Genomic DNA, 14,675 nt, shown 5'->3' with positions numbered 1-14,675 from the left:
GTATCATCAACATGACCTTCCTCAAGACCCATCTCCGTCGAAACTCGAGTGAGCGACTACGATTTACGAATCTAGGTACGAGCGTGATGCATCGTAAATCGGAATCTAGTTCATCACGCGCCGCCTCAGTGCCAGATACTGAACAGCAAGACTACATCAACTCCGAAGTGGAGCATTTGTTCCAACAGGCAACCGATACCAACGAAGACCATGCTTCTAGTCGTTTTAGGGATTCAAAGTCAGAGTCATCTCTGTTTCATAAACTCATGAAACGCAAGGACTCCCAATCGAAATCGGCAGGCTTGACGGCAGGAATAAGAAGATCCTTCTCTCAACGAGTACGCCCGAAAACATCAGTTGATCCGAAACCCAGTGATGAGACAGTCACACGAGGTTGTTCGCCAGATTTCGCCAGCGAGACGGGTTACGACAGCGATGCGGCATTCATAGCGAGTCCACGGTTCTCTGAGCAAAGCTGGGATTCTGTATACCCTTCCAGTCCAGTAGCTATCGACAGAACGATAACCTCGTTGAACCAGGTGCTGTCAGAGGATATGAAATCATGTCCTGGTGCAAACGAAGATAACGAAGTCACCGCCTTGTCGTCCATGCGTCTCCAGCCCAACATTCTCTCGATTTCGAAAAGAAGGAAGAAAGTTGAGAATCCTGTCGACAAAGACTGTCAAACCTATTCTCGATGGGTACCGAGCATTAATCTCGGTAATGAGGGTGAAGGAACAAAAAATACACCAGCGGATTCCAAGGGCGCTCCCAGGAAGAGCCGGTTCACGGAATTGTTTGATCATCCCGGATTACAAGACGAACCCACTCCCCAACAACCTCGAAAAGTAAGCATTGGATGGATGTCGGAGGGCAAACGCTACGGGTATGGGTATAACTTTGTTGATAATGACGCGACCACCACTTCCTGTGCTACAGATGGGCGGACCGATAACTCTTCTGAGACTGACGAGAGAGAATCGGTTGCCGATCAAGACGAGGAGAGCAATACTTCTTACACAACGGCGGTTCCGGCAAATGATTCATCTGAGACCGAAGAAACTGGATCTAGTACGGACGCAACCTTATTCGATGAAGGTCAAGATGCCGATCTGCTTGGCCAGGCAAGTGTTGAGACTTCTTCTGAACCAGAAGCCAAAGAATCTGCCGAAAAAGAACCTAGCCAGTCAATAGCCAGGAATTCTTCGGAGCCCGAATTAGTATTGTCCTCCTACCAACGCGGTCGATGGACATTGTTCCCTAGCTACACGAGAGTGGAAAGGAATAAATCGACCGATGTTGGCGACACAGTCATAGTTCGGGACTTCTGCCCTAAAGCATCGCCAGACAGACCTCAGCAAGAAGACAATGACGAAGGAAAGAAACACCATCTAATAGCCAACGCCATTCGCCAAGGCTTCCACGACACTTTTCTCTGGGTGATCGGTCTCGGTAAACGTGAAATAGCACGATACCATGCTGGTCTTCAAGTGCAAGCAGCCCAATCCCATGGAAACATTGATCCGACGTTTGAAATGACAGTGCCCTTTTGGGACCATGTGCCGAAGGAAGAATTGGGACAATATCACATCGCAGCCTGGCAAGCAGCAAAACGGCGACCAAAGAAACGACATGGTGGTAATTTAGAGAAATGGAAAGCGTCAGTCGGTCATGCTATTGATGCTGCTGCGGCTAGGAAAGCGCGCAAGAAGTCGACACCACCGTTTTCTTCGTCTTCGTTGTCGTCAACAGAGTCATTTCGGGAACGATTCCTTTGGGATGTTGAGAGCGGTACGAGGTATCTTGGTAGGAGACACAGTGCGAAGTTTTGATACGGACCAGAAATTTTTGCTATTAGGCAGTTACAGGCAGGTCAAAAGTGTATACCCTAGTCATCAGATAGAACGATACATACTTAGAACAAAATAGGATATTCTTTGATATGGTATATCATACAATTGTCTTCAAATTATACTATCTAGAAATACATTCCTCAGATGAGACAAGGTTACTTGCGTTGCCTCTTGGAACTCTTATCACTCTGAGCACTCAGCACACTAGCCGACCGTTTATGCTTATTCCCAGCAGCACTCGCCTCGGCCGTGGCATCATCTTTCTGCTGGTTTGCATCGGTACCCTCCGCTGCTGTTGCGGCTCCTTGATCTTCCACAGACTCTAATTTGATTTGTTTCTCTGATTTGTGGGTGCCAGATTCATTGGTTGCAGCTCCAGCTGCAGTAGGATTTGCTTCACGTTCTTTCTTCTGACGTTCCTCTCTAGCAGCTTCCAGGACGCGGATTTCGCTTTCCACTTTTTCAGCGACTTTGCGCGCGTCAAGTAATGTGTTGACTTGGTGAATGAGTTTTTCAAATTCCTTGCATACTTTCTCGGTGGGCATTAGGAGACGTAAAGGAATATCGAGCTCCGTGAGGGCGGCCGCAAGTTTTTGTGTTTGAATGTTTGATTTGGCTTGTGTGAGTTTTGTGGCTTTGTCGTTGCGGAAGTGGACGCCCGGAGTGATGCGGTCGTGGTGTTGGACGCCGTATTTTTGTTCTTCTTCTTTGGTGAGGGTTCGTATGGTGGGTTGTGTTGGGGTTGCGGCGGCCGAGGCGGCGGCGGCTGCTGCTGCTGCTGCTCCACCTTTCTTGGTCGAGGGCCCAGCTGTGGGTGTTTCGACCTGACTGTCCCGGCCACCGTTGGGTAGGGCTTGGGAGGGTGTTTGCCCGGCTGGGCTGGGGACACTCTCCGGTCCGAGTATAGAGCGGCGCTTCTTGCTCTTATCGGCTTGTAACAGGGTTGACAAAAGCTGCGACAAGCCTTGGCTGGATTGGTACATGGTCGTGTTGCTAACGTGGTACGGAACGTCAAGTCTGGCGTAAAGCTCTCTACGCTCTGCGATAAAGTTCTGTTCGTTTGTGACGATGCGTTTGAGTTCTTCCAACAGAATTCCTTCTTCGCGGACTTCATCGGCAGTGCGATTCATCTGTAATGCAGCTAATTCCTTTCGCTGTCGTTCGCGCTCTGGGTCGAATTTCATCATCTTTTCATGTAACGCGAACTCCGCTTCTGACATCTCCGAGGGTGGATGCTCGAGTGCAAGCATATTTGCTGCCACGGTGTAATAACGTGCCTTCATTTGCTCCATGGTCCGGATACTTTTCGCCGTAACAAGTGCTGTCGCATTCCCTTCGCTATTCTCCGAGGTTTTTGGTTGAAAGTCGTATCTATCGGCAATAACTACCCATCTCAAATCGTATTCTTCCACCAAAGCCATAAGATAATCAGTCTCCTCTCGTGACCAATCATCGCTCTGCAGGTGTCGCTGGTATTGTTCGTCGGTATATTTTTTGGGAACTTGAGCCTTGATGTTATACTTTGCAAACGTATATTGTTGAGGGCCCTGCTGTGCGTCATCGGTTGTCTGCTCGTCAACGTCCATAGTAGTGTCATCTGGTTTGGCTGGTTTGTTCGCAGTATCCGTCTTCTTCCAATGTCGAAGAACCAATCCATCGCTGCGCGCGTCGTTTTTGAATTCGGTCATTCGCCTGTAGGTATCATATTAGAAAATCACGTAATCCTTTATCCGTTGGGGGAAAAAACGTGATCTATACCATGGGGTTATTCTTCGATTGGATTTTTTCAACTTGTATTTATTTTCATTAAGTGCGATAGGAGGTGCCTTTTCACCGAGTAGCGCAAAAAGCTCACGAGTAATGCCCTCTTTTAGACGTCAGAAACGTGAATTCAAGAGCAAGAAACAAGCAAACTCACCTGGCCTCTTCTCGACAACCTTCTGCTTTTTTGTTGGACGGGGTTGCCCATCCGCGGGCAAATCGAGCATGTCGCGAACATCGGCGGCGGCCATGATGGCGGGATGCGCAGACGCGACGCCGGCGGAGAGAAACTATGGGACAAGAGAGAGAAGAAAAAAATGCCCGGAAGAATGCGATGATTGATGTTCGGGTATTGCGTTCCTCGTGACGTATTAGGCATTAGTGTCCTCGATAAATAGACTGGTTCTTGACGATGAACGTGATGAAAGCAGTCGAAATTCAAGATTCTGATTCAAGAACGGGGCATACGGCAACTCTACTGTGATTGGCCGAACGTCAGGCGGTGAAGCTGTTGCGGCCAAGTTGACAGAAAGGAGCTTTCCCCTTTAGTTCTATCAAACAACATCATAACAATCTGCCTTTTCAATTACTCGATTGCCTTTTGTGTTCTTGCTTCCAGGTCCTATTGTATAGCCGCAATGTCGGCCTCAAGAACCAGCCCTTCATGGCTGTTAACACTCTTCACTGTCTTGACCGTGTTGTCCGCACAGGCACGCGCACTTCATGTATACATGGAAGGCCAGCAACGAAAGTGCTTCTTTGAAGAATTGCCCCAGGATACATTGGTTGTCGGTAAGACTCGATACTCCTAACCGATTTTTTTTGTTTAAATCAGATGGTGATTAACAATGGTTGCTATAGGAGCATACAAGGCGGAAGTCTTAAACAGAGAATCTAATATCTGGGTCCAGGACCCCTCGCTACAAGTCCTCATCACAGTCGAAGAAATCTTCGATAACGATCACCGAGTCGTTTTTCAGCGCACACCGAGCGAGGGCCGATTTACATTCACTGCCGCCGACGCTGGTCAACACAGAATCTGCTTTACACCCGACTCGCAGAGCCAAGGTTGGCTGTCTAGTGCGCCCAGTGTGAAATTGGCTTTGGACATTGCTATCGGCGCTACCAGCAAGATTGAAACAGAGGACTCTGGAAAGATGTCGGATATTACTCAAAGAGTGAGGGACTTGAACAGCCGATTGGAGGATATCCGTCGTGAACAAGTATTCCAGCGGGTAGGTTTATTTCATTCCCTCTCTATTATATAGTGTTGGAGTAAAACTAATCACATTCAACCACTTTATAGGAACGAGAGGCCGAATTCCGTGATCAATCCGAAGCTACCAACTCCCGTGTCGTCCGCTGGAGCTTGATCCAGTTAGCCGTTCTGACCATTACTTGTGCATGGCAATTGTCGCATCTCCGATCTTTCTTCATAAAGCAGAAGTTGACCTGATCAAATGGTTATGAATATATAAAACGACGCAATCTGTTTGTCAGTGCGGGGGTGGTGTATGGTGCAAGATTCTGTTGAAATCAAAACAATCGTGTTTCATTGTGCAGGACCTTGCGGCTCCTCTGTTTCTATGCTTTTGCTCCTTTCTTCGATGTGTAGGGGAGCTAGGCCATGGGCTCTGGAGATATGACATGTAATGATAGCAAGAAAATTTGGTTTGGTTATGCGGCATTATCTTAGGGTTAGTTGTGTCAAACATGCATTTCTCTCTACCGTTAGTTTTTTCATACTTGAGGCGATGAATTATGTTACATAACTACTGCCCAGGTCAATGTATAGGGGTCATGGGTCATCACGCTTAACCAACATGCCTGGTTTAAGCCATGTCTCTTGCCCCTATAGGCTATAAGACTATTATTCTTCGCCCTCAGGAGACACGCCCTCCAAACTCAAGGGACGAATTTCCCGATTCCCCGGTCGTGGTTGAGTATCATTCTTCTTGCTGTGGCGCCGCGTCGCAACACTACACCCTTCAGTAATCGGACCCATGGCACGACAATGAGCACACGCGCTTCCTAGATGCCTAATTTGCTTCCTTCCCCTCTCACTGTATATCCAACACTCCCTGCCGTCACGCTGGCACCGCGCGCACCGCTTATCGCCTAGAAGTTGAACACCAAGCTCGGTCTCCATTATATGCCCAACATGGGACGCCGCAGCTCCGATTTTTATGTCACTTTGACTGTTTAACCAATAGTCATACCACCATTTGCCGATCGCGGTGGGTTTATATGGTGAAGAATCTTTTTTGCCGGTAGTGGACCACTGCCATGGAATACGTGGCTGGTCTGCTACCTGTGTTTTGAGAAATGCCAGCTCTGATGGAGGGATTTTATATTGTTTATTTGAGGGTGATCTGGAAAAAAAAAAAGTCAGTGTCGATGTCGTCGACCTCAAGAAGAGCTGCGTCTAGAAGAGCCACTTACAAAACCTGTCCAGCAGGCGTAGTCGGTATCAAGGGACTTGGTGCTGGAGATGCCAGTCGTCCATATTCTGTACTTGGTGTATTATTGTCTGCAGCAGCAGCAGATGATTCGTCTACCATATCATCCTCTGGAAGAAAGAAGTCGTCGTCGAGTTGGCGCTGGTGTTGTGGCGACGAAGCGCTGTCTAAAGATGAGGCGTCGTTGATTTGGCCAAAGAGGGAGTCATGCAGTTGCTGATCTAGGAGGTCCTGATCATCTTGCTCTTGATCTAGAGCTGGCATGTTGTCGATCTCCACTTCTTTCACAGAATTCGACATGAGGTACGGCCGAGCCTCTATCAACTCAGATATACAAATAGCCACTGTACAAGTTCAATTTCGGTGACAACGTATGTATGTAGCATGCACTTGCAGAGTATAACCTTGAATGGAGTCACTTCCATCAGAAATATCTCTCTAGGGTGCCGCCCAGGTGCAGTTAAAAATCTACTTTATCTGTGGAAACTCACTATTGACCTTGCTACTCTGACCCCAAGTCATTTTGTTCACGAGTGTTTCTAGTTGTTCCAATTTGATCAGAAATAGAAAAGGAGACGCGACGCGAGTAAGTTTTTCTAATTGCCTGCAAACAATGCAAATTAAGGTTACGAAAACGCACGCCCTGATAACAAAAGTAATACCAGACATCAACAACGAAAACTATGGTTTGTCAGGGAATGTAGATGACAATGTGAATATAGGCTGGAATATACACTGACATAAACCAAAAGTTAAAAAGGGTAAAAAAAGAGATTTTGTGTTGACATTTTACTGAAATATGAAGCTTTGCGTTGTCTCGCCCTGTAGTCGGCCGTACTATGAGTTGATTACCCTATTAGGCAATAATGAAGGTAATCAGGAAGCGAGCTTCTGCGAGATTTGGGCGATGCCCCGGGGACTGTTTCTTGAAATAACGTTATTTATAAAGCCCCAGATTCTGCAAGGAATACCATTAAAGACACCCATAGTCTTTCTTTGGCGGATTAAAGCTACGAAAGCGCAGGACATTTCTAAGGCTGGCTACATGTAATTCAAAGTGCGACAAAAAGTTCCCCCAGTCACATTGTTTGATGCATGTTAAAACGAAAAGGGAAGGCGAAGAGGGACCGGGTCATTTTGGCTTCTCTCATCAATACGATTCACAAATGTCAATCCACGAGCTAGCCTATAACCAGTGTTTTCTAGTGTCGGGTCTATTCTATACAGCCTGTACAACCTATGATAGGCACGTAACGTACTATATTTGTCTACCGTTATTGTGCAACTTGCTCCAGAAAACCCTACATGTACCATCCAAACAAATCCCTCATGAGTATTTGATATTGATTTGGTGTATCATTGGTAAGCCCATGTTTTGAATGTTCTCGATGAACCCCAGGGCCACGAGAAGACATGCCTAGATAGGTGGCGAAGCCGAACATTGAGATCATTGATACTTACCTAGGTAGTCATATATCCTACAAGTCGGTCGACCGCATGAATGTCTCGGATTCCTACATCGACCCCCCATCATGTAACTATGGATTGATATGTGTCCTGACTACATCATACCTACGTCTGAAAACGAGTCTGGAGTTTGGTTATCCATACAGCAATATACCACCTGCACGCAGTTGAGAAGAAATGCACTTCCATGACCTAAACCCTAACGTTTAAACCCTAACTCAGCACAAACGCTAGGACTCCATCAAAGCCGACTGGACCCTGGTTGAGGCCTTTGCAGAACCAAGATTGAAGTTTGAACGTACTACGTCCATAGTTACTAGCTCTTAGTGTGTATGTCACAAAGCCCAAACCCACCGAGTGGGGTACACGCTTTTGTCGTAGCTATGGGAACATACATCCTTTGATGGTTCCAAACTATCACGACCGGAGTACGTACGTTAGGTCACACGGAAGATATCGGCTGCGGTGTCACGTGATTTCCCTGTGGGTTTTCCACAGGAATGACTGGAATGACGACGGCATAACACTCGAACGGCTAGGTTACCTAGTTGGTAGTTAGAAAAGGAATAAAGTTGTTGAATCTTGCATCAGAGTGCAGAATAGAATGCTTTTCAAACATGTCATTTCAAGTCTGATTTCTATTTCTGTCTACTCTGTACATAGGAAATATGCATGCAGTTAGGTGGTGTAAAGGTAAGTTGTAGCGAGGCTCATAGTTTGCATAGCCCGAGAGAAGCTTCAGGATGCATCGACCCCCCCACTCACGCGTCACTATTGCCACTATTGCCACTATTGCCACTATTGCCACTACTCTCCATGACTGTCTACCATGAGTACCTAGACTCTCTGGAAACCCATACAAATCTCTCTCTGTACGAATTCGGTTCAAGGATTTTCATGTGGAATCTAGATCGTGCGGCTTTGTCTTGCTTTGAGCCAGAAACACTGCATTTACATCATGATCACGATGTAAACGTACTTTCAAAGGACGTATTTGGAATACTAGAACGAATGATCGTGCTGGCCATCGCCTGATGAGAACTCTTCTTTTTGAGTCTCTTCCTATCTAAAGCGACGGCTTTGCTTCCTTCTCGGCGAATCTCCTCTTCGCATCGAGGACCACAATCAACTGACGTGCCGCGCAGAGCAGCGCCATCTCCTCATTGCAAATAGTAATACCAACCCCCATTCTCCCATCTTGCAACATATCGGCCGCCGTCCTCACGAAAATCCAACGCTGTCCGTCCCGGGGCAGTCTCCGCTTAAACTCAAGATCCATAGTGACAGTGACATTAAACGTCGCAGATTTCATAGCCTCTTCGACCGTGTTGGTCATTGTAGCGGGGACACCAGGGTTCGTCTCCGCCCATGTCTTCATCTCCTGCCAAAACGCGTGCGCATTGTATAACCCGTCGTTGCCCAGGAGCGTGTCGGACATGGAAGGAATGATATCCGCCATTAGGGCTAGGTAAGCAGCGTCGATACGTTCGTCGCCAAGAAAGCTATTCCAAATATCGCATATCCCATCTACTGTAAAGCCTGTGCGTGGGTACAAGGCCAATATCCGGCTAGTTACGGGTGTTATTTCGCCAACCAGACTACCCGGGATCCAGTTTTGGTCGGGTTGATGAGCCCATACACGATCAAAGTCCGGCTTGGGACCTGGAGGAGGATGTAGTGACAGGCCTACCGCTTTTTTCGTCATTGTGGGGGTAGTAGGGCCGAGAGAATTGTCAAAGTTCGCTGAGGTAGCCATGGCGATGACTCTGATCTTGCCATTTTGGACGAGCTGTAGTTGGATGGTGCTCAATGCTGCACCGAGTTTGAGCGTGGTCACGGTCACTGTGCTCATACATGGCTCGCTTGGCCGTAAGAATTCAAGATGTAAATTTAATATATCTGGTTGGTTACAGGCGACCAGTTCTGGATCTGTGATGAGATGCGTCGCAGTAACATGGTGAATCTGGGCAGCGACGTATCCACCCAGTAAGGCTAATAGGACAAATTAGCGATGATGCCTCATGCCGTCAACGTCTCATGTGTATTGTTTCTCATACCTTTACCGACGACGTACTCTGCATCCCAGGATACGCCATAAGTGTTGGGCGAGGTTTGCTTGAGATCGATGTGCTTGCTCAGAATGCTTGTCATGGTTGTAAGATTAGCGAGGGCCTGGGGCCTTGCTCGCGTGAGAGGCAGGTGTCTACCAGCTATTAGATACTTCACAACCCCAGAAACCTATATCGTACAGCAAGTTGAAATCGTGAACTATTAAGAAAGCATGAAGACTTTGTCCTCCGCAACTTGTAATACTCTTTGTTCCGAGACACCCGCCGATGCTAGCCTACGATTCGATGAGATGTCAACAGATCGACAAGCTGAAAACATTCTCAACAGATCAACGCGCCGAAAACATCGTCAACAAGCTTATTAATAAGCTCACAAACGAGCTTACAGAGTACGATGAGCTGAGCTTATTACCAAGCTCACTAAGTTAACCGGATCACTAATCATATATCAGATTCAGCGCACCAGCTAGCTCGCGGGCGAACTAGAGGAATCTCCGAGTCTGTTTATACTGACGCTTTCCAGTTCATGCAATGGCGTTTTATCTTCCTTGGGTCCTTACTGGGACATGTTTCACTGCTATTTGGATATGGTCTTCTATCCACTCTGCAGTCTGAGACTCCAACACATAGGTAGCTCGGATACCAAGTGCTATCTATCATCCTCACACAGTATCTCGGTGGTGCTACCTGTTTGGACACAGCGGAGGCTATTTTCAACAATTCCCTGGGTAACCAGATCACAAAGAATGTCCCCAGGTGGTGGCGATGCCGAAGCTATCGCGTACGCTGGTACGACTGCTCTCCGCCAACTCGTGACCACCCGATCAGCTACCCGCAGTTCTGAAGGCGTTCTGCACGGCCCTTGACGAAATATTCTCTTTCGGCGCTGCGATCAGGGTCGCTGCATTTCTTTTCGGCTCTGGCCTTGGATGAAAGGATATCCGTGTTGGCTAAGTCTGAGGAAGCGCTATGTAGTGCACAGGAGAAAGGCTGAATCTACTGACTACGCGGAATTTCCCCCACATATCCACTAAGTTAGTTAACTTTGCGTAGTTAACTAAGTTAGTGGTTGACACCTCAGGCTTACATATACTATCACTTAAGTTAACTAAGTTAGTTAGCTGAATAAATAAATTCCTTCTACTGTAGTAACTAATAACTAAGGTAATAACTAGTATTCTATTGAGTTATTTCGTATATTTCTACGGACTACTACAGTACCGGTCGCGTCGCCTCCCGGTTGGGAGTCGGCCGTGGCTCAAATGCGGCACCCAACTGCCAGCTCCAAATTGTATGGGATCGCTAACAAACTCGACATTTATATAATCTGATTTAACTGGCCCAAAACATGGTGTAACCTCTTGTTAAGAAGGCATTATATTCTTCATTATGAAATCGAACCTATTAACTAAATAATAAGATCTAATTGTTGTTGGGAGGTTAATTGAGATTGAATAAATGTCAAGTTTGCTAGCGATCCCATGCAATTTGGAGCTGGGCAGTTGAGCCCGGGTGGCATTTGAGCCACGGCCGACTCCCAACCGGTACGTAGTATCTTTGATAAGATCGCAGTACGTATATTTTACCTTAATCTTTACGGAGCTGATCTTGCCACAACCAATAGTCTTTCTGCGATGTCATTGCAAAGCAGCGCTATGTGTTTCTGGTTGTGCTACGTACGGTGACCTTCCCTATTCGCATTAGGTTCCACTTGAGTCGAGCTTTTCGGTGGAGAACCTAACGTGGCTGCCTCCCTAATTAGGCCTAATGTGGTTCTTTTTTTCAGCCTGGAACCAAACTTAAACGGGTTCGGCACTATCTGGAAGTTTGAATTGCCGACCTTTTTACCTGCCTTATTAGGTTTAGCTTCAGATCAATACATTACGACATTTATGTTAGGTTTAGCGTCCAAAAGATCCGTCTTTCCACCAAAAGTTCGACCAGGCGAGACATCTCGATTATTTAGGCCGATTTCATCAACAGAGCCGAGAATTGCTGAAACAGGAAGACGTCACTACCATCCCGCTTCTATCAGTTTTGTGTTGATCATGATGTCAAAGTAATCGACAAGAATGGAGGAATTGGGCCTGGGGAATGAGGGTTTTCGCTGTTCGTCTGGAATACGAACAACAGTTTGCTTGGGCTGAGATCGGTACGTACTCATACTTGGTAGGATGATACATAGGACACATGCAAGCCATCAACATAGTAAGCAAAAGACCAGTTGACTCCGCGAGCACCGAGCAATAGCGGCCAAACACCCCGACCCAAGCCTAAGGACTGGAGTGAGCGAGCGGTGCTTCAGCCGGGCTGACAGTGGCAGCCCAAGTCAAAGGAAAGAAAGCAGGGTGTATTCCGTGCTCCGTAAACAATGCGCGAAGAGTGAGATCCATGCCCTAAAGAGAGCATCCAATAAAGACCTCTCAGAATGAATTTTTTTTTTTTTTTTTAACTTTGCATACTCCGTAAAGTCCGTACTCCATAAAGCAACAAGGATGACAAAACTTACAAAAGTCCTAAAGGCCTAGAACACAAGGCAAACACGAGTAATACATGCACGGGACTACTTGCTTGGGTAAAGCGGGGAGATCGGTAACTTAGGTCAAACTGGATTAGGGCTGCGGTTGCGACGGGTTAGGGCTTGGGGATACGCGACAAGAATGCGACGAGTTCTTTTGTTTGTTTTTCGTAACTGTCCTATTACTACTTACTATTCTCGTCAGGTCACGTAAGGTAAGTCAATGCGATTCATGATGTCAAGACTCTAGAATAAAAGAATCATATTTTGAACACGATCTCACCGATGAGAAACAAACTCACAAACCAGATAACTATGTTATGTAACTAGTTAAGTAAGTTAGTAAGCTTAGCTTATCTCAGCCGATGGATCCATAGCCCTCTCGTTGTCCAATGACAATACATGTCTCAGTGTCCGTGTCAGCTGCCAATTCCACTTAGGTTACTACCGTAGCATGTAATCATTAGCTACTCTGTAGTAAAGTAGGGTTCGTATGAGAAGTTTACTACGATAATAAAGCAACAAAGCCCGATCGTAGGCTTTGCATCGCGCTGCCACATGCGTCATCTTACTTCACCCGACGGCTGTGACAGGAACGGCGTACCTGCAGCAGATCCCACTTAGAGTCAGCTTGGCTCGTATGCTTATTAGGTTAGATTGCTTGGCTGCAACCAATTCGTACTCCGGAGTATGTTTCAAAGTTACGTAGTACAGATGAATAATCTATCTGTCTGTCTGTCTGTGATAGTCGAATTCACCGACATGAATTGTATGTATGTAGATTAATCAGTAAAGAGAGCATTTACTACGTAGAGCGCCAGTGCAGTCAGTGGTTTGCTGGCATTTGCAACGTCATAGCCTCTTGTCTTGTTTGGGCTTAGTTTGGGGAAGGGTCAATCTATAGGTTCGATTGCACTATCCGAGGGATGTCCTTTTTGTGCGTACCCTGTAATCCCACGGAACAGGTGGCATGTGACAACTGGCCCAGTACAGAGTAGAGATAGTAATTCTTCTGCCCGATATTTATTTGAGACACTCCTTTTCCGTCGTCGCCCGTTTAGGAACGACCGGGTATGGTCGTGGGAGACATCCATCCGATACCCTGTGTACACGCGCTGTGTAATGCGCAACTGCCCCCCACGGAATTGCCGGGTAAGAGGAGGACTGGGATCAAGGGTTTACTGACACGAGAATTGGAGTAGGGATATCGCTGCTGAATGCTGGTTTCGACATGGCGACTGTCTCCTTGTTATATGTACGTTCTCTGCAAAATCAAAGAAGTAGAACAAGAAAACTCTATTGTCCAAAAGCATTTTTTTGTTGATCGGTGTAAGGCTGCAAGGCACGCGTTCCAGGCGCGGGCATAGGATGCTGGTAGCAGTATGGCAGAATCTGATTGGCCGACACGGCAAATAGTGTGTATCGTGGCGCGCTGCCGGGCTGTCAGTGCATCATCCTATTCCATCTGACGAGCCAGATAGATAGACGACGTAATCTCATGAGCTAGAACATAGGTTTGGACCAGTAACAATACTACCATGTATGTAATTTCTCGCTTTGGACATTCAATGCCGTCGTTCTGTTTGTTTTGTTGCATCAGAACGATGGATGAAACGAGGGCCAAGCTCGTCGGGGAATCCACCACTTCCATTGGCATCTGGAAGCCCATCGACCATGGTCCCCAATTAGCCGACGGTGAGCCAGCCTGAGGCATGCACAGTTGCTCTTCCGTGACTAGTCTTAAGGAGCCCCGGCCTAGGCGTCTGGGAACGGGGGGCTGGATAGGTCACATCGAGATCCCCTTGGGGCGCCGAGTAGATATCGTAGTACGTATAGTACTCCGGATTGCACGGCGATGCTTTGTTTGGACTATTATTAATGCTGCGTTCAAAGGCAGCCAATCAGCTCTTTACTCTATCGAGAAGCATTTGGAATCCTTGGATCAATGGAAGCATTCGGGTAGAGATTGTTTGTTCAACTTTTGCGCATAGCGGTCCCACAAAATCGACCAGCTACAGCCAATCAAAGCAGTTTCGTTCCGAGAGCCCACTTCCCTCGGCCCCCCTGTCCAATCAGACGCGCGCAGTGCCCAGCCCAAAGGAAAAAGCTCGGTGGGACACCTGCCGGCCCCACACAGAAGGAAGGCACACCCTCAGGCTGTTCTGGCCAGCCTTTGGATCAGAATGGAATGACAGAGGCAAAAAGAAAATTCCACTGGCATATATCATACCTCGGTGATACATACCCCATACTCTCTTCCTCTCTCCCTCCCTCTCTCTCTCTCTTCAATTATTCTCCTCTCAAGGCTTAACACAACTTCCTCCTTCCTTGACTTTCAATTACCAACTCTCAACTTCACCATCAACAACAGAGAAACCTTTTCACACTGCGAGTCGGTGGATACTGAGCCAACGGTAGAACCTGCCCGCGCGGATCTTGGCCCCAATCGCTGCCAGCCAACAATCTCGGCAGCGTCCAAAGAGACAAGCAGTCGACTTAGCTTGATCTTATTTTATTCCCCAGTCCACTGGACACGCTCTGCGTGTTT

The 14,675-nt window shown here is 47.2% G+C and overlaps 5 protein-coding genes across 5 annotated transcripts; 2 read left to right on the top strand and 3 right to left on the bottom strand.

Annotated features, from left to right (window-relative positions):
* Positions 1 to 11: 11 nt before the first annotated feature.
* On the top strand, positions 12 to 1,832 carry EYB26_001142 (uncharacterized protein; the record flags this gene model as incomplete). Its single annotated transcript, XM_054260453.1, has 1 exon — positions 12 to 1,832. The coding sequence occupies one exon, from the start codon at positions 12 to 14 to the stop codon at positions 1,830 to 1,832; it is 1,821 nt and encodes a 606-aa protein (XP_054116428.1).
* A 176-nt stretch (positions 1,833 to 2,008) lies between these two features.
* Positions 2,009 to 3,865, bottom strand: EYB26_001141 (uncharacterized protein; the record flags this gene model as incomplete). Its single annotated transcript, XM_054260452.1, has 3 exons — positions 2,009 to 3,545; positions 3,612 to 3,720; positions 3,772 to 3,865. The coding sequence occupies 3 exons, from the start codon at positions 3,863 to 3,865 to the stop codon at positions 2,009 to 2,011; spliced, it is 1,740 nt and encodes a 579-aa protein (XP_054116427.1).
* Positions 3,866 to 4,252: 387 nt separating this feature from the next.
* Positions 4,253 to 5,070, top strand: EYB26_001140 (uncharacterized protein; the record flags this gene model as incomplete). Its single annotated transcript, XM_054260451.1, has 3 exons — positions 4,253 to 4,406; positions 4,476 to 4,849; positions 4,921 to 5,070. The coding sequence occupies 3 exons, from the start codon at positions 4,253 to 4,255 to the stop codon at positions 5,068 to 5,070; spliced, it is 678 nt and encodes a 225-aa protein (XP_054116426.1).
* Positions 5,071 to 5,484: 414 nt separating this feature from the next.
* On the bottom strand, positions 5,485 to 6,337 carry EYB26_001139 (uncharacterized protein; the record flags this gene model as incomplete). Its single annotated transcript, XM_054260450.1, has 3 exons — positions 5,485 to 5,593; positions 5,723 to 5,986; positions 6,057 to 6,337. The coding sequence occupies 3 exons, from the start codon at positions 6,335 to 6,337 to the stop codon at positions 5,485 to 5,487; spliced, it is 654 nt and encodes a 217-aa protein (XP_054116425.1).
* Positions 6,338 to 8,606: 2,269 nt separating this feature from the next.
* On the bottom strand, positions 8,607 to 9,691 carry EYB26_001138 (uncharacterized protein; the record flags this gene model as incomplete). The annotated part of the gene is made up of 2 exons (XM_054260449.1): positions 8,607 to 9,532; positions 9,598 to 9,691. 2 exons carry the CDS (start codon positions 9,689 to 9,691, stop codon positions 8,607 to 8,609), a joined length of 1,020 nt encoding a protein of 339 aa, XP_054116424.1.
* Positions 9,692 to 14,675: the final 4,984 nt, after the last annotated feature.

The sequence above is a fragment of the Talaromyces marneffei genome, chromosome 1 (genome assembly GCF_009556855.1).
Source record: "Talaromyces marneffei chromosome 1, complete sequence".
NCBI lineage: Eukaryota > Fungi > Ascomycota > Eurotiomycetes > Eurotiales > Trichocomaceae > Talaromyces > Talaromyces marneffei.
Note: the sequence above shows the minus strand (reverse complement) of the source record. Positions and strands in the feature narration are given on the sequence as shown.